At 36.5% G+C, this 20,632-nt stretch overlaps 1 protein-coding gene across 2 annotated transcripts in view; it reads left to right on the forward strand.

Moving 5' to 3' along the window:
* LOC135226548 (neuronal acetylcholine receptor subunit alpha-10-like) overlaps positions 1-20,632 on the forward strand; it is a 57,669-nt gene that overhangs the window by 14,703 nt on the left and 22,334 nt on the right. For both annotated transcript variants that reach the window (XM_064266204.1, XM_064266206.1), the window contains exons 3-4: positions 9,985-10,139; positions 19,919-20,102. In XM_064266204.1, coding sequence (XP_064122274.1) covers positions 9,985-10,139; positions 19,919-20,102 — 339 coding nt within the window. The remainder of the gene's footprint in view (positions 1-9,984; positions 10,140-19,918; positions 20,103-20,632) is intronic.

Below are 20,632 nucleotides of genomic sequence, written 5' to 3' on the forward strand. Positions count from 1 at the left end.
ACATAAACCCTCTTTAAATCATTCTTAAGCAGGTTTTAAATGAAATCGTAAATAAACAAAACTTTACTGTTACGTTAACAGTAAACATTTCTGAAACTTAAACTAATGACCAAAACTGAGTCTAATGGAATGCAAACTACAGAAATTTAACTTTTCTAGCACTGCATCAAAACCGGTGCTAAGGGAACGGTGCTAAAGAAAATAATATCATAGCTTAGTCTTGACAACTATATTCCCTCATTTCAGTTTTTAGTCGAGTAGGCCATTTATTCCCTGGACAATTGCAGCAGCTTGTGTTGATATTCATTTTGTTATTTTAATAATAATGTGTAAACCTCGTCATTTTCAGGATGATGTTTAAGGGGAAAATATAAGTTTATGTGACGTTAGTATTTCATTTCTTACGTATGAGAGTAAAGAGATAACCGGTTATCATGCAGTATGCTTCCATATTTTCAAAAGTTTCGTGTCAGTTCTATCAGGTACCTCTACATTACTTATTTAAACTGATGAAATAAAACATCTAATTTTAGTATTTCTATGTTCGGTAGGATTTAACAATCACGAGAGAAAGGAAACCAAAGAGAGAGAGAGAGAGACAGAGAGAGAGAGAGTAGTCGTAGCAGCAGTAGTAGCTGCAACAAAATTATCTTGCAGGACTAAACACTATAATTACGTCTGGAGAACGAAGACAACTGTTTGTTCAGCGCAAACACCTAAGGTTCAGGACACGAGTCTCCTGAGGATATTACGCTAACTGTTATGGAAGGCAGGTTGCAATTTCCTGGGATACACATCAGACGAGCAAAATATATTCAGGAAGGGAAATTGACCTTAAAGGAGATACTGCAGCAATCGGGTTTCTTGCTTTCATATTTTACTGTTGAGGAAAAAGCTCAATTCAGCAAGATTTGTGGGAGAGAAGTTGGGGTTTGTCGAGACGTCGTATTTAGGAAATCTGTCTTTGTGAATGTTAAGAAGAGAACTGCACCAAATTCTGTATTTCTTGAAGCGATTGTAAACATAATCCAATCATTCATTTCTGCAACGCATTGGTTCGTCAGGAAATCGCCACAATGACGAAATGACTCGCACTCCAAATTAATACAACGGAGACTTCTTTCTTACTTTAATTCTACTGAGAGACCTGAGTATTCGTAAGAGAGCGTACGTAGACTTTGTGTATATCCTATTAAAGAATATATAAACAATAATATGACGCTTGGATAAATCTCTTCACAGGTGTTGTTAAACTTATATGAAAAGATACTGAATCCTGTTTCATAATAAGATTCCGTGAGGTATATTTTGTTAAACGCTGACAGTGTTTTGTTGCTTTAGTCAGTCTTTTCCCGTGAGATGTTACTCTTAAATGGGATAGTTTCACTTAAAGGGAGTGTGGTCTTTGCGACACTATCAAAACCGTTGTTTAAATCTTGCAGTTGAGGAGAGAAGAATGTCGCTTTGTTTTTCAGAATACCGCTTAACTTTAAGTATTTTTATGACTGAAAAATTGAAATTAGAAAATTGCCTTCGATGACTAGGATTCGAAACTGGCTTAGGAATGACAGCGGTAATTTTACCATACTAAATTTACCGTGGATGAGGTATAAGGAGTGGAAAGGTGTAGGAGACCTTGTATGAAACCCGGGCCCTGAGAAGACAATAGAGGAAAACCCAAGGGCAGTGTTAAGTAAGTTACCTGTTCTACATCCGAAATCTTATTGATAAATATTACCTTCATAAGGAACGATGTGATTAGTAGCGCGTGATTCTGACGTTTTATGGTTCTTTATATTTTCACGCAGGTAATGAGTAGTTTTGAACAGAATTTGCCGAACGAAAACTTTGGAGCAACTGAGAGACTCACGGAGTGAAAATTCTCTTACTAGCTTAATAATTAAACGTTATGAGGGGGATGTTTGAGTTCCCGAATTTGAAACAGAATTCCTCTAGTCTAAATGTTTAATGTGAAGAGGGGAAACACTCCGTCTAGGAATGAGAAAACTTGCTGGCCCGTTCTCTCTCTCTCTCTCTCTCTCTCTCTCTCTCAACAGAGTGTAAGCCGACGGGGAAAATTTAATAATGAAGTAGAAATCAACAAGTTAACCCTTCCCGTAGGAATACACACAAAAGAAGGCTGAACCGCTCGCCGGAAAGTTTCGATGTAAAGCGGGTTTCATCGTAAAGTTTCGAACACAAGCCACTATTTCTCCTCGTTTGCATCTGTTCCATCTGTCTTCTCTGAAGCTGCAGGTGATGCCTTCATTTTAAGCATTGTTTGTCGAACCTGGGATTTACCCGCATTTTTTCACGGGTCTTCAATCCTGGGTTTCGGTTCGAAGGCTGTTTTCTTGTTCGAATACCGAGATTCTTGCGACATCTTGACACCTAAGGGTTACATAGGATTAAGGCCCAATATATATATATTATATATATATATATATATATATATATATATATATATATATAATATATATATATATATATGATAAAGGACTGAAGGTTTATTATGAAATGAGTGTGAGCGTCTTGTAGCATCTTTCTTTTGGATGTCAGATGAAGTAATAGACTGCGAGGACAAAGTATTCTCACCCGTAGGGACTTAGTGCCGTCAGTGGACCTCATGCGGTGCACTGTAGGCATTACTTAAGGTTCTTTGCAGCGTGCCTTCGGCCCCTAGCTTTAACCACTTTCGTGCCTTTTACTGTACCTCCATTCATTTTCTCTCTTCATCTGACTTTCCACCCTCTCATAACACTTGATTCATAGTGCAACTATGAGGTTTTCCTCCTGTTACACCTTTCAAACCTTTTACTGTCAATTTCCATTCCAGCGCTGAATGACCTCATATGTCTCAGTGCTTGGCCTTTGGCCTAAATTTTATATTTAACTCAACTCAACTCAAAGTATTTTCATCTTGCCCTCAAAACTTAGATGAGATATTTTGCCTTTATTCTTCTTCTGTGAGCTTTGCTTATTTGCTTGTGGTCAGATAATATGGTTTGCTAGGTTCTGATAGCCTAGAAGACCACTACGGAACTTGACCGTTACTCAGTTCCTGCAATATCCCTTAAAGAAATTTATAATAAACTGACCTTTTTTTTATTGCACCAGCATTTTCCCCAGTTATCACAAACTAATAATACCTTTTGAAAAATGTACTGGCTTAGCCAATCCTACTGCTGCCCTATCATTGTCTATTTTGCTACTATTGTTTAAGAACTCAATTGACTTCACATTTTTTCAACCCCATTATCAGTGCAGTGACTGCTAGGCAAGATCAATTGGTTATTGTCTTTTCTGTCTTACTGCTGTTAGGCCATCTTTGCTTTAGTTTTTCTTTAGTAAGACAGACTTCCTGCTTATAATATTGCACTCTCTCTTTATTGACTCATTTCTTTCTTCTTATCCAACCTTCTTTATTAATCCTTATTAATCAAGTGAGATACGCTCCCTTCCCTATTCTAGTTATGATCTATAGACTTTGGTTCCTTCAATTATCCTTTTCCTTATTCTTTACCAATGGATTACTCTTGGCTACCTTTTGGTCCTTAATTAATGGCTGAATCCTTTCTTCAGCTGTCAGATTTGGCCTTAGAAGCAAACTTGAATCGGGAACCTGTGACTTACTGAAATTCAGTTCCTCTGTGACAGTGTCAGCCTGTTCCACTGCATCGTCCCCTGTCTGGTTCTTTATTGAATTTGAGGAATGCTTCATATAGAATCTAGCTTCCATTGACACTCTTGCTGTTCATGTGACTTTGAAATCATATTCCAAGGATATCGTGGTTCTTGTCTGTCCCTATTTGGAAGCTCATCTCCGTTTCCCGTCTCGAATAAATTAAATATAATCATTCTGATCATTAACATGTCCTTACCTCCTCCACCCTTGAGTCTTCTCTTTCTTAAAAGAGCTGTTATGAAGAGTTTCTCATTGATCTTAAAGAGAGAGTTGTTATTCTTCTCCTGCAGCCTCATAACGTTCCCCATCCCTTCGCCTCCATATTTCTCGTTTAAAAATCAATTATCGTCCCCGGATTGCATAGTTCAAGGGACGTGCTTTTCATCCACTACCTAATTATGGAAACCTGTTTCTTTTCGTGTTTTCCCAGTGCTGCAATTTCCCATGTGAAGGAGGTCAATCGAAATTTATCTTTTTCAATTTGCTCTTCTTCTTGGCTGTCTGGTCCGGCCAAGAGGTCAAGTATAAAGATGGTAGCTCATCCCGCTAATCTCCCTCCACGTTATGAATAAATAGATCAAAAACAGATTTTTCAAGTCACAGTCGAAAACGTTTTGAAAACAAACTTGCAACTTCATCTCAAAATGAAGGAGTCGTGATTCATTATGAACAGTTTAAAATCACAAGAGAGAAACCTATTTCCGTGTACGTAGCTCTACTGATATGTAGTCTCGATATTTTCATTCGTTCTATTCGAATTTATTCATAACAGTTTGATTATTCCTCTTATGTCACATTTTTGTATAAGAATATTTCAAAAAATAATGGATGAATGAATTAAAAATCCTTATATGCTGAAATAGATCATTCGAGTTGAAAAACTATAATTCATTTTCGTTTTCTGAAATGGCTGCTTTCATGAAAATAATGACAAATCATGGTTTTGCAATTTGATACCAACTACAAACAATGGGGTAATTACAAAGAATATTATCCCGGTGAGATCCTTTATCGGTATTGCCCGTTTCAGTGCGAATAAATTGCTCTACTATTTTTAATGGATTCTGAATTCCAGTCCATTACAGAAAATTCATGTCATTTGTGTAGGTTTACGGAAAATGCAAAACGTGGTAAATAAACTATAATGCAACAAGGACTCTAATATGGAGTACGAGCTGACATGAATATTTGAGAATTACAAGAATATTTTGAGAAAAGGAATTTTAATTTTTTTTTTTTTTTTTTTTTTTTTGCGACATGATACAAACGTTTCTCTTTTGTTCATTTTTCTAAATTTCTATATTTCTTTAGTGTTTAGGAAAGACAGGAGGCCAGAGAAAACCGAAAAATATTCGATAATTTTCTTCTTGTATATCATAAATATGGTTGTTGACCGTAGGTTCTTGAGAAAATAACAATCACTGCTCACTTGAAAATAATCCTGTATAATAGAATATGACGACAAAAATGTACTGAATGTAAAGCTAACATTTTGCAGTGTTGTTGTGAACTCACTCATCTTGTACAATCAGTGCAAGACGTTGAATGTAGGTATAAAAATTCTTAAGGTCAAAAAATTCCAACCGTTGATCTCGTCTCTTCCCTGTTTGCACTATTTGCCTTTTTTCCTTGTTGACCCCCAAAGCCTGTGATAACGTAACATCAAAAACCATAGAGCTGTATATGTGCAAAGCCAACTGGCTGTGGGCTACGGGTAATTCAGTGGAAAATGACCACACATTCTGGAACTGCAATTGATGGGCGAAGGTTATTTTGGGGTCGGGTTGCGACTCTAAATCCGAAAGCGGTTCCAGAGTCCGGGGATTTTGGCCGAGAAAAAAACAGCCATTAGCGATTTTGTTGACTTTGGTGTCAAATTGAAGCCAAACTCTTCCGGTTTCACGTCCTGATATATTAGAATGACCGGCCCCGACAGCCGGCTGTGCTAAGCCCCCAACAGGAGTCAACGGAGCGTCAAATTTTAAAATTGCGCCTTTCACATTTGACGAATGTGAGCCCCCAAAATATATATTTCTGTGCTGCTTCATACCTTGTGCAGCATTTTGTTTTGCGAATAACAATTTTTTTCATGGTGAAATGTTAGTCATTGAAGGTTAAAAATAAAAGATGGTCGGCCATTTTAGCAAAACCATTGGTTTTTGAAACTTTATGTTTGATAAGCATCTTGGTGCAATGAAGGATCAATCTGTCTCTTATATAAAAAAAAAAAAAAAAAAAAAAAAAAAAAAAAGGTTATTCAAATGAGTTAAAAGTCACCATTTGAGTGAAACGGAGACGCTGAATCGCTTATTGATATTTACATTGGAGTTGTTAAATTTCAAATACCTCATAAAAGTCACTTTAAAGCATGCGAAAGTAGGTCACCGAGCGTGATGGAAGCCAAGGAACTAGGATAAACGTGATGATAGATTTTGATTACAAAATACGTGCACTGAGGCGCATAAGGAAACGATTAAGGAAAGAGGACGTACGTCTTGAATTCGCCGAGCGAGTTTTAGGTTTTTTGACCTGCTGAGCACATTTTGAAAGAGAGAGAGAGGGCCCGTATCCCGTTAGGACACAGTCTAAAGCTTGTAAACAGTATTACGGTCACCATTCAGTGGAAGAGATTTGAATTTGGCGTCTAACATGACCCTGCAACCGAAGTCTAAAGATGCCTGCAACCACAATTGTCTTTTCCTCAAGTATATAATCGTATTTTTCTCGCATGTTTTATCTCCTCCCCTTCTCTTATTCACAGATATTTGTATCCTGTCTCACATATGTGTTTGATGCTACTCCCATCTGGTAGCTTTATCCCTTCAATCCATGCCACTTTGCCTTTTTGTATGTTGACCAAGGCACTTTTTTCTGTTATTATTATTATCATCACCATTATTATCATCATTATTATCATATATCTTCATCGTTCCCCAAATCGGGCTGTTCAGAAAAGGCGTCGCTGCTCTCCCTGTATTAAGCAACCTCTGACCTTCATTGGGTAGTCGTCTTATGGCGCCATATACTTAATTTATCACCAAATGGAATTTTTCATTACTTTGAGCATCTTTCCTTAAGCGAGAGTATTCCTGCCCTTCCAGGAATCGCGCGGTCCTCCTTTCTCGAATGCCCCATGATCTTTCTTTGATAAGGACTCCTAATTTCATATTGAAAATTGATTCTCGATTAAACAGTACCTGTGATGATCGAACCTTCCTCGCATAAAGTAATGAAGACCAACAAAAGGAAAGAAGGTTCCCTTTGATGTCCTCTCCTGCGGAATTTGAAAATGCCTTTGATAATGTCCCCTATGATGCTCTTCAGGGGAATTGGAAGGGTTATGGCAACCCTCAAAAATCTCATGACGTTAAAGGGGAGATGGGGATGACGGAGGTCTGCTACCTTATTATTGTTATTCATGAACCTTTCTCTAGACTTCCTTTGTTATGAGCTGTGTAATACGATCAGTTTTACGGTCCTTTGGTTTCGAGTTTTTAAGCCCCGTGTAATCTCACCTGGTGAACTCGCCATAGCCTTCCTTTGATCATCCTTTCATCATCGTTTTATAATTGTTCTTTGATAAGTAATCTGATTGTGATGATCCCTTCTGATGCTTGATGATGCGTTTTTGCTTCGTCGCTCCGTGAATTATCGGTGCGGAGGCTGTGATATATATGGAGTTAGTCGTTGAAGTGTTCTCTGACCTTTCTTTGATGCGCTGCTCTCGGTTGCTTGGCGGAGGAAAATATGGTCATCTTTCCAGTTCTGAGCTTTGGATCTCCCTCACTCTCTCATAAGCGTGTGTATGCACAACGATTCTGTACGTTTTCCTTTTTTTAAATTATACATATATATATATATATATATATATAATTATATATATATTATATATATATATATATATATATATATATATTATATATATATACACTATATATATATATATATATATATATATATATATAATATAATATATATATATATATATATGTATATATATATATGTGTGTGTGTGTGTGTGTACGTGAGAGACAAAGACGCGAAATCTGCATCTGCATGCACAGCCCACCAGTCTCGGGCTCTTATTTCTAACTTTAACCAGCAATCCCACTGCAGAAGAAAGAAGAGTGACTCAAACATCTTTGACCTGGTGTCCATCAGTAATTCACCGCTGAAAATGGATAAAACAAGTTTTTTTCTCTATTTTTTATGAGAGTTGATATTTAGGCAGGAGAGTAACAGAGTAGCCCATCTGAGCATTGATCAAACCAAAAGTGGTCTAACTTAGCTGGTGTGAAGACAGTCAACACGATGGACGAGCTACAGAATCTGGAGGGATCCCTTCTCAAGAGAAAACTCTACCGCTCAATCGACTTTTCGTTCTATTAAATCAAGATACAAATTTGTGTTGAAAAGACAGTAAGAGATTTGTATTTCTTTCCAGACTATCTCGACACAAATATTCATTGAAGTAACTAATTTGCTGCATTTCATGGCCACCTACAGCTTAGGTAATGGTTTCCTTATGCTTGATAAGCTAAAATACAGAATTTTTTTTTATAGTGCCTGTTATCATTTCCGATATTGTCCAAGACTTAGCAGATAAGCACAGTTTATTTACAATCTATTCATAGTTTCATCCTTTGTTGCTGATTACACAGTGCATTGCAGTACATAAATGACTAAGCCAATGGATATTTTGAACATGAAATTAGTGACATTACAAAGATGGTATCATATTTCATGTGTTATTAACCCCTTTGATTGTGCCGAAGAATCTAATACAACTACATCAGGCTCATGAGGTGGTTCAGCTGAATGTATAAAGATTACAACATCATATACTTGAGCATTACTTCTACTCTTTAAAGAGTTTGCACATGTATAAATGTCACGAATGCTTAGGTTTGTACAATTATGAAAATTTGTGGGCTTGCACAAAATATGTATGTGTTTAATCTGTTATATTAATCGGTGAATCTTGTCTGACAAAAACAGTAATATTCTTAGACCTAAATAAACCTCTCAGTTGATCTGCTTAATAGACTTGCACTCAGTCAACAATAGTAATTGGCTTCCATATACAAACTTTACTCTAACAACCTCGGAATAGTTTCTGTGGTTGAAATGTGTAAAAGCAAAGAACAGTTGCAAACAGCAGTCTAAAGAAGCAACTATTTAACGCCACTCTGTTACTCTCCTGCCTAAATATCAACTCTAATAAAAAAAAGAAAAATACTTGTTTTATCCATTTTCAGCGGTGAATTACTGATGGGCACCAGGTCAAAGATGTCTGAGTCACTCTTCTTTCTTAAAAATAGAGCCCGAGACTGGTGGGCTGTGCATGCAGATGTCGTATGGTATGGGAAGTGGCTTGTTAGCAGTTTGCCATTCTTTGTAAGTGAGCACTAATTTTAACAGAAGACAAGTGTCATGATATCGGCTAGGAAAAAGGTGACATGGCTGAGCTTAGAGTGTGCTATGGTATTGCTGAGACGGCATCAGGTTCTAAATGGCAACGCCATCTTTACTGGAGCGTTAGGGAGTTCTAGATAAAGGGTCTGGCTTCGGCAAAGGAAGATTATTGATACAACTCGATCAAAGGTGCATTATTTTCTTCAAACTGGGAGGCACCAAATCATAAAATCACCGATGTCAAAAGCCTCTTGGCATGCCAATGTTAGTCACAGTCCTGGGTAGTTCAAGGTTGAGCAGTGCTAAGCTTGGTCGCCATGCAGTCATATGCTCCGTTCATGGGTTTCCAGCTGCATATTAACTGAAAAAGAAAAGAAGGGTCTTTAGCTTGGAGAGAGGGGTTGTGAGTCAGATGAGTAATGGTTAACGGTTGCTTTGGAATTGCCATTTCCATATCAAATGAAAATACCAATAAATTGGGAGAGGGTCAAGTAAGAGAGAGTCTTGACAGTGTGACGCAAAAAATGTCTGGAAATCCGCACACAGAAGGTTAGAAACAACTGGCACTTGCTTATCGCTTAACCCTTGTGATTCCTTGTAATGAACCCTTTACGTAGCTGTTCCTGGGTAAGAAATGAAAACAAGAGTATTCTCTACCATTTTCTATATTTTGTGATAACAAAAGGAAAAGACATGATTACATACGCATCCTTTTAGGAAAGTAAAGCTAAAAAAAATTCCCATTAAAGCATTTTTTTTCTCAGCATTTTCAATTAATCATTCATTATCAAGAGTGATAAATATAATTTGACCCATAAACATGCAAGATTTATTTTTCCCAGAAATCTATATTCTATATTTTCCTAATATTCATTCTATCACAGGACGAAAAAAACCAGATCCTGACGACGAATTGTTGGCTGACCCAAATTTGGACTGACGCCCATCTCACCTGGAATGCAACGGACTTTGGGGGCATCCATGTCATCAGAGTCCCATTCCAGAGAGTCTGGAAGCCTGATATCATCCTCTACAACAAGTAAGTCCTTTGCTTTTCTGTTAGTCTTTCCTTGTGGCTTAATAGTTGGTGTCTGCATTTCACGTAATGTATAATAATGCCACATGTATTAATGTCACATATTCACTATACTTTAACAGCAATACATATTGACACCCCACCCCATATATATATATATATATATATATATATATATATATATATATATATATTATATATATATAGAGAGAGAGAGATTAAGAGAGATGAGAGAGATAGGAGAGATGAGAGCGAGAGACGAGAGAGAGAGGAGAGAGAGACTGAAGACCAGAGAGAGAGAGAGAGAGAGCTGGAACATCGCATCTGATCCTTAAATTTCTTATCACTACCACCTTTGGCAACAGGGCCACTGTAAGCAACATTAGGCTTTCTGTCAATTTCTACTCTCCCTCAAAAACCGCCAGACGCAACGTTTGAATCCTCTTGGGACAAGTTCTTTAAAACCCCCACGGTAGCTTTGGGTAGCCATCAGAAAAAGTGCTAACAACTAACAGGCATTTCGGGATATGCCTCCGAACCTGAGACAAAATTAACACTTCATCAGACGTAGTGTCCATATTCCCAACAAAACTATTTACGACAGCATCAAGGACATCATGAACGAATCTAGAAAAATTCAATATGGAAATTATCCCGGGAGATAGTGTCATGATTTACCCAACCAGACCCTCTCAATTTCTCTACTAATACTAAGACGCCTGTGGCAACACTAAGTTGAGAGCCAAAATCAACAATAGGCTGCTGACTCCCACCCGCCCCCCCCCCCTCCTGGTTTTATGAAATCCCCTGCCAAAGAAAAAACAACATCAGTCCTCCTCCATGAAAGAAAACATGAATCTCCTTCTCCAGATAATGGGAAAAAACTGTTCCATTCCCCCCAGTACAAAGAGAAATCTCCCCTTCCATTCCCCAAGTTCCCCTATTCCCAAACCCTCTTTGCTATGCAAAACCAAACGGAAAAATTGCTAAGCACGTAAGCTTTGAGACACGTTCGCTTCTTGGATCTGGTCGCCAAACCAAAAACACTGGGTTAGCATGAACCCCCATCACAGTCCCAACAAGTACCCCTTCACATGCGTATATGTAAAAAATAAATAAATAGAAAAATAAAATAAAAAATTGCGATCTCTAACACAATAGCATGCAATATCAGAGAGAAGAAAAATGTTGCCGATATCATAACAAATGATAATGGACGTTCGCGTTTTATAACTGAAAAAGAAAACACATGAATGAACTCAAGAAGCAAAAGGCAAAAGGCAACAGAAACTTGAACAAACTTTGAAGTTCATCTGTCCATCCCTGAAAACCCACCAGCGCGGGAAATCCTCAACACCAGAAGAGGGAAAAAAAACCGCTTGTCTGAAATAAACACACCAGCGAGTATTCATTTACACTCCAGTGGTCGAACGACTGCAGCTAAACACACCGCACTTATTGAACTCTTCCCCTAACACATCCAAGATAAACAAAAGTCAAGTATCACGCATAAAAACGCAATATAAAGAAGCGCAAAGTGATGCTTAACTCAACACCCACATTTCAAACCAGACTAGCGAGTGACGAACAGACGGAACCGTCGCACACCCAAGACGAATTTCTTGACTCAAAGATTCCTTCTCACACAGGCCTACCAACTGCCCAATGCTCCCCCCACAGCTACTCATACATAAATACATTTCCTAATCAATAACTTTATCTCTTCGGAGCTGGAACGTACCCTAAAACAAACAAACTCCATTTCATTCAAACCGCTGCCGCCACCTGTTACCTAGCAATATCTTACTTGGGCGACATCCCAGTGGTAGCGTTGACCATCCTGAAAGGATATTCTTAATACGCACAGAGACAACTCTGAATTAACGTAGGCTACTGATTTAAACACCTAGCCACAAAAATAGACTTGATCCTAGAAACAAGCAAGGCTTTATCTGTCAAGGAAACGGGATTAAATAAATGAAAGAATGAACCAAAATTAAACCCAAAGAAATCTTACATAGAGAACAGATTGGTCTCCAGCAACACATGGGGGAGACTGACCTAAACCCATCCCACAATCTAGAAAACCACTTTACATCAGAACCTTATCTACTGTCAAATAGAAAATGAAACACCTCCAGTTGAACAATGTCATGACCATTTCTATAAAGAAAATGTCAGATAGTGCTAGAGTTCACATATACCTTCTTCTAAAAATCAAATATCCTCACGGGGTCCTTTCAAAGTTCCTGTTAGAAGGAAAGAACATGTCCCGCCCACATAAATAAATTGAACCAACATGTGAGGGACATACAAAAAGGAATAATGGAAGTTCAATTGGTCATAACACTGGAACGACTAATAAAAAAAATAAGATAAATTTAAGTAAAATTGGTTTACTTTTAACTGGTCTAATGGTTCATTCCCTTCACTATCAATGTACGTAATGCCACACCCTCTAGATCTACAGTGAACAATTATTCTATAAAAACCATCAAAAAGGGTGTAATACCACATACAAACACATGAACTCCCTGTAAGCCACTCCCCTTCAGCGTGACGTTACTGAGACGTAACGAAAAAAATTCTATGAAAGGGAAGGGAATTCCATTATGTATGCAATCACGACCGTATCTATAAGTGATGGACCAACAAACATCATCGGACGAGTTTCCACTTACTTGAACCACCGCGATTTGAATATTTTCAATCACGTAGTCTCCATGTTCTGAATACGAATCGGGACACTGATCGTTCGGAATGAATGGCTGGAGCTGGCTGAATATTCATCCTTCCGCGGATGACTCCTTTTTCACGCCAACCTCAATAGACAGAAGTGGCTGAATCTTGAAATACCTGCAGTAACCACATGGCAAGAATAATTCTCGCCTTTTAGTCTCCAGGCAGAACACAAAGGATTGCCGAATCTCCTTGTTCATAACAGCACTCATATTTCCAATACATATTCTCCATTTACCTAATATATTTATTATATATTAGTTATAATATATATATAATAATATATAATATAATATATATTATATAATGTGTGTGTGTTGGTGTGGTGGTTGTTGTGTGTTGTGTGGTGTGTGCAATGTGTGTGTGTGGTTCAGAATGACCTTTCATATTTTTTCAATGTATTTTAAATTCAATTACGTAGGGGACTAAAGGGCTTTCTGTGTACTTTTGTTTTGTACAATTGTACGATACATTCACGAACGTGTAAGTTTATATGTGTTTATATCACTTTCCATTATGCGTTAATATCATAGCAAATGTTGAGGTTTTGCCCTTATTTTATTCCTTCTTATAGATTAAGATGTATGTTGTTATTTATTGTTTGCTCACGTTTCTGACTTCGAGTTGGACCAACACAAAACAAAAATGGCGCGGCGCCTACATACAGAAATAAAATATATACATATTATATATATATATATATAATATATATATATAATATATAGTATATATTAATAATATATTAATATTAATACACATTATATTATTTCTGTGTTGTATGTATATTTATATGTGTTGGTGATTGATTAATATTATTAATTAATATATGATATAATGTGTGTGTTGTGTAATGTATGTATGTACGTACATATATTGTATGCATATTTACATAGACAGATAGATAGAGATATATAATCATTATCAAAGACGGATAGAAATATATAATTATTATTAAAGATTAATCAAACGCTTAACTTGTCAGGGGCAGCGTGACCTTGTAGCTCCGAACAGATTGCCGCATCCACTGAAAAGGGGAAAAAGCAGCAAACAAAACCAAAATGCAAAATAAATTTCACTGCCGTTTATTATTTGAACAACAGTTGATAAAACTGTTAATCATACAAATACCATTAAGCCCTCCATTAGGATCCTGGAGATGAATGTGAAACAGGAGCGATCTCTTCATGCTGTGTTGGACGTGTTTCATTGATGCCCCGTCAACATTTTAATTCTATGAAAGGGGTGATACTCAATCAAAGGCTTCATCTAAACAAAAAACTATTAAACTGCGTTGTAAAAAGGTGTATTATGTGCAGTATCGTAAGATTGTCTGTTTGTTGCACATATTGGGATGTGTTTGGGGCAATTCACAAACATTTACAGATTAACATTTATTTCATGTAATTAAATTTGCTTGATAACTTATTCCGTCTAAATTGTTCCAGCTGTTCATACTATTTGAATAGCAGAAATAGTTTGGAACATTTTTGGTCTCTCTTGATTCGAGGGACATTAACACAAAGAAGGATTTACTCTATAATTCGAGCATAATTCAGGTCCTGTCAACATTAGTGCTGACAAGGAGGGAGGACTTGTTTTACCTGTCCGTCTTCTTTCTCTCGTCAGAATCATTGCATCAGCATTTTTATGTGACGATAACGTATCAACGAGAGGGTTGTTTGTTCCTCAATATGCTGAACCATTGTCTTACTCTGCTGGCGCTTATATAATTCTGTGCTGCAGTTTAATTATAATCTCCTCATATTTTAGCCCCGGCCATATAGCTCATACCACGGGATGATATACTGATATCATAACCGTTACAACAAGCTATAAACTATTTGATTATGATTCTCTCATATCAGTTTATTTGGATACCCTCCTCTCTCTCTCTCTCTCTCTCTCTCTCTCTCTCTCTCTCTCTCTCTCTCTCTCTCTCTCTCATATCGATTTTTGACGTCAAAATAACATTTCGATACTACGGTCGATTTCAACAAGTCTAAATGTTTCATTATCGTACCCTGGCAACAGATTGGTTAAAAGCGCTTTCGATTTCGTTTATAACACAGAAAACAATTGCCAGTAAAATTTGAACGGCCAAATATACAGACAGCAGTGACGAATTTCGTCAATTATAGTCGGATTTTGGAATTAAAGAATAAATACTGTTGCAGAGAGCAGGTTGAGTAATTTGTAAAGTTACGGAAAAATTGTGCGTTTAGGTGATCTATTACATATTTAGTACAATACATCTACATCGTATTCTGACACCATAATGCATAGATCGCCCTTTTCCCCTGTTGCATGGATTATCATCCGCAAAATATTGCGCCATTGCAATACTGTTTGTTATTGCTGGTGGTGGAATACTCGACAGGAGATGAATGACAGGGAAGACGGGGAAACAATATTTGCAGTCGGTGCTCGAAGTTGCCTTCTCTCTCCCTACTCGACGCTCGATCATAATAAACGTGAAACGGGATATATTTTTGATTAGCTGCTTTCGAGGACCACGATATCCTCAGGCTTGTTGGAGTCTACCATATTCATTGATATGCATTGATCAATTATCTTTCACATGCGAGATCTTCAAGCCCTCTGTGACTTATGGATCTCTGGCAGCGAGAGTTCAAAATGACTGTAGGCCAATCCCGCACGTCTTCCTCAACTATTTTACTTCACTCATAAAATCCCCATCATTTTCCAAGTGTGACGTCATCACGCGTTCAGAGGTGGAAATATAATATCTTCGAATCCTACTGTGTCTCTATGATGCCGCTTCTGATGCTATAATCCCGAGACCATAAAATGTCTAACATATTCTTCACTCATGGCGAATCACTAAATTCTTGTACGGGTTTCATCTCCCCTCCTCAAACTAAGAGTTAACAAATATGAAACGTATCACCGTATACCATTTCCCTCAGAGCTCCTCTTCTCGTAACATCAGCAGTTGAGTTGAATGGTGTCTATAAGCCAGGCATGGACCACAGATCTCACAATTATGAGCTCATTGTTCTACCAATGAGGTATGCCAATCTCGCGCCCGCGCGCACACACACACACACACGCACACACACATATATATATACATATATATATACACTATATATATACTATTTACACATATATATGTATATAATACACCTGAGAATGTGTATCAGCGGCAGGTGGGAGTCAAGAAAAGGGCACTGAGGAAAATGTATGTGGGAAAACAGTATATAGAGTCTCGTCACTGAAGAATATAAGAGATCAACACTTGGAAATAGCAGGAAGTACCGGAAATTTCGACTTTACTTATCGATTCGTATTAAGGGTAGTACATACAGGGTCGTACACACTGCACATATATACATACATACACACACATATATTATGTATATATATATATATATATGTATATATTATTATAAATATTATTATATATATATATATATATATAATATATATGTATAATTATATATTAATATATATAATGTGTGTATGTATGTAATATATTATATCTATTATATTATATATATATTACATATGATATTATAATATAGAATATATAATATATATCATATGTATGTATATATTATATATATATATATATATATATATATATATATATAGTAGTATTTATATATTATAATATTATATATATACTATATATATATATATATATATATATATATATCCATCCATCCATATACAAAGTGTACATGTACTATACAGGGTGGGCCAAAAGTAGCCTCACAGTTAAAACAGAATAAAAAATAATTTATTAAACGCATAAATTTTTCAGACATGAATAAGTGGCATATTTAAGAATGAGTGACATGAAAAGGATAAAAATAAGTAGCATGTATTAATGGCACAGTATTAAATTTTCTATTGAAGAGTACTTTGAATGAGAATCAGTTCATGAAGTAACTGTGAGGCTACTTTTGGCCAACCCTATATATGGATGTATGTATGCTTATACAGTATATGTAAGCAACAATGTTTTGACATCCCAGCTCTCCCAATCTGAAAAAGCTACAGACCTCAATTTTTGGGGGTGAACTTAACTTGCGGTAAACCAAAACCGTAAAAACTTTCAAACTCTTGTTCATGGCAAATATCAGCTTCCAGCCTCAACCTGGTCTAAAAAGAATCGCTCTCTTTTATTTCGGAATTTAAGCTTTTCTTCAAACTATTTTGGCTATTTTCGTTTGATTGGGTTTAGTGCTGAACGCCAATCGTATCAGTGTATAGGTTCTCTGAAAGGGTCGTAGACTGAAGTTGCTAGCCACGCGCCATGGCTGAGACCCAATAAAGTCGAGTAACTACCAGGTACATAATTTTCTGCCTAAGTCAAAGAGACTGGATTAGATTTAATTAAACTTGCTTAAATAGCTCCGCCTCGCCCGCATATCGAACCTCAACCACTCGAGATATATATATATATAATATACATATATATATTAATATATATATATAATATATATATATATATATATGTGTGTGTGTGTGTGTGTGTGTATATATATATATATAACATACTATATATATATTATATATATATATATATATATATAGATCTGCATGTATGTGTGTAAATATACATACATGCATGCATACAGATATGAGCATAATAAAAGACTCAATCAAGAAATAACCGGAGGGCGGGGGCTGATGGCCACTCTGTCTGTAGCTTTTTTCCAGTTCTATATTCTTTCATTTTCATGTTAGTCCCGTTTCACCTGGAAAAATCCTGGAAAAATTAATTGCAAAGTATATTTGGTTGTCTATATACATTTCATTGTTCATCTAACACTAATAATGTATATTTTCCTGAAATGTAGCTGAAGGAAGAAGACTTGAGACTAGGCATCAAGTGAGGAGGACCAGTTTATCTTTGATGAAAATGACGAAGCTCTGATTACATATTTGGACTGCGGGGGTTGGGGGGGTGGTAGGTGGAGTTGCTACTGACGTTTCGTGTCTTATAGTTTCGTCGATAGTTCCTTATGATTAGGATGTCCACCAGCAAGAAGCGAAGGTACTTTACGCAATGCAACAATGAATTTAAGCTGAAGGCTTTCCTTGCTTTCTGTCAATGACTGCATCAAGGAGAAGACATTTTTTAGCGATTGTCATTATTTCTTTGCAATGCTGATTCTAAAATACATTTCCCGAAAGTTTGATTCTCCGTAACTATTGCTTCTTCTCTTCGCTGTAAAATACAATTACATACAGATTCGATCTACCTCTCGTGTCAACTTTACTATTTCTCCAAGTAACTGAGATTACTTGTGTGCGGAAGATGCTCTTTTCAATTATAGTATTGTAGTGAGCGATTTATATTTTTTGACGGAATTCCGAGTAATGAACATACAAAAGTTATTCCGTAGTATATTTTTTTCAAATACTCACTAATAATTAACTTAATTTCCTCATAAGTTACCACTCTTCTACGCATGGATAAATCCGTTTTCTTACAAAATGGATTTATCGATTTATTGACAGGGCAGACTTCACCATCTGTGTCCTTATCTTCGGTGTGTCACCGTTTATCTCGGCCTCTAGAGTCGCGTTCTCCAGTACGGTAATTTGTTCCCGTCCTCAACTTACTTCATCCTAAATTTCTGTTCCCCTCTGATAGTTCGCAGATCATGACCCCTTTAGACTTTTATCTTTAAAACTCGTATCGATTGTAACTTTTTCAGCATTATGGAATTTAAGCCATCTCTCTTTAAATATCATCCACATTGTAATCATTTATCTTTCGCGATCAGATGCGAAAAAGATATGTGACTGACGAACATTTGTTAAAATCAATGGGAAAATATTGCAGGAGGAAGGTGAGCGGGAAATTTGGTGGTAAAACAGAGACGAGAAAGAGGTATAGAAATGTGGTCCTGAATAGAGGCTGCGGTGTTTATGCTTCAGTTTTTACGGCTTTAAAGTTGAGGTGATGGGGAAAGTCAAAAGATGGACGAAAGATATATCTGTAGCTCAAGTTTTCAGGACGGGAGATGTAGTATGTGCATGGAGATTTGAAAGGTAGTTCGTTCGTACATCTGTTCTGGTAAAACGCGAGAAACAGGGGAAGTTAGAAATGCGCAAGGTCTGCAAATAAGGAAACTGATAGGGATATCGTAACAACTATGGAATGCGATCAAATATGAGATGAATGTTGTAAAGAGAAGAACAGCTTTTAAAATGACTGAGGGTCCCAGGAGAGGTTATGGAGTAGAAGAATAACAAAGAAGCAAATATTTCAAGGAAGGGAAAATAAAGGACCCTATTGAATGTCAAAGCTGTAAGATGCGTGGGATTATATACTCGTAAGGTTGATGCGATGATCATAACTCATTTACTTCAGTTAACACAACGATGTCGATCAGGCGAAGAAAGGCAGACATTCACTGTGCAAGAATATCATAGAAAATCACTTACCAATAGCCACAGATGAGTTTTTTAACTGACGATGACTCAGATCAAGTTCGCTTATACACTTTACCCCTAACAAGCCCACTCAGTTGTAGATGTATACTAACACCTGCTTGGGTTAAGACAAAGGGCTTGGGCCCATCAACCTCACCTCTAAAGACTTACAGAGTAACCCGTATGTATATATATATATATATATATATATATATATATATATATATATATATTATATATATATATATATATATATATATATATATATATATATATATATATATATGTGTGTGTGTGTGTGTGTATATATGTGTGTGTGTGTGTGTGTTACATGTGTTAATCTGTATGCATGAAATTAAAAAACATTATTTCCTTTTCTCCTTTGACCGTTAACAGTAAGTATATGACAAATTCGTCATTAATCATAATCTCCAAATGTTTAGGTTACTGGTTTAATTTCAAAGTATTTTCACGTCATACTTGATAATAATTGTTTAGCATTTTAGTTTTATATTTTACAATCTTTGAACCGTTACTCATTTCCTCTCAGTTTTTTTCAATTCCCTTTTATCCTTCCCTACGCTATATTCCCTGTCATTCTAATCGTCATTTTTTTCTTTTTCAATCAGCGCCGACTCCCAGTACACGTCGGCCACCATTAACACGAACGTGATCGTCACTTCGGCGGGGGAAGTGACGTGGCTCTCACACGGCATCTACAGGTCCTCCTGTGACATGAACGTGGAGCATTTCCCCTTCGATATCCAGTCGTGTAAGATGAAGTGGGCGTCTTGGACCTATGACGGCTACCAGGTAGCAACACCTCTTTTTTTTTTTTGTTTTTTTTTTTGGGGGGGGGGGATGTGGGGATGCTTTCAATTCTTTATCATAGTTTTACCGGGTTATATGTAAGTGCAACTTGCCTCTTTTTTATTTTTTTTTTTTTTTTTTAGAAATTCAGTTTTGATACTAAGTAAAGATGCATATATCTATCTCCCCGTATATATATATATATATATATATATATATATATATATATATATATATATATATATATATATATATATATATATATTATATATAATGATGTATTTCCTCAATAAATGTTATCAGCTTATTTTTCTAACCAATGAACCTTATCTTAAAAAACAAAATTGTGCGCTATATGTTGCTTTTATTAACATTCTCCTAATGCTGTTGATCTCGATGTAACAACAATTTCTGGGTCTGAAATCTAATTCTTTTTTTTTTAATATCCACATGTTGGTAATATCAGATTGCATTTAGAAAATCCATTGTGGTCTGACAATGCGCCTTGTAAAAGCAATCTCTGGCAGTTCAAC

This window comes from Macrobrachium nipponense, chromosome 14, assembly GCF_015104395.2.
Source record: "Macrobrachium nipponense isolate FS-2020 chromosome 14, ASM1510439v2, whole genome shotgun sequence".
NCBI lineage: Eukaryota > Metazoa > Arthropoda > Malacostraca > Decapoda > Palaemonidae > Macrobrachium > Macrobrachium nipponense.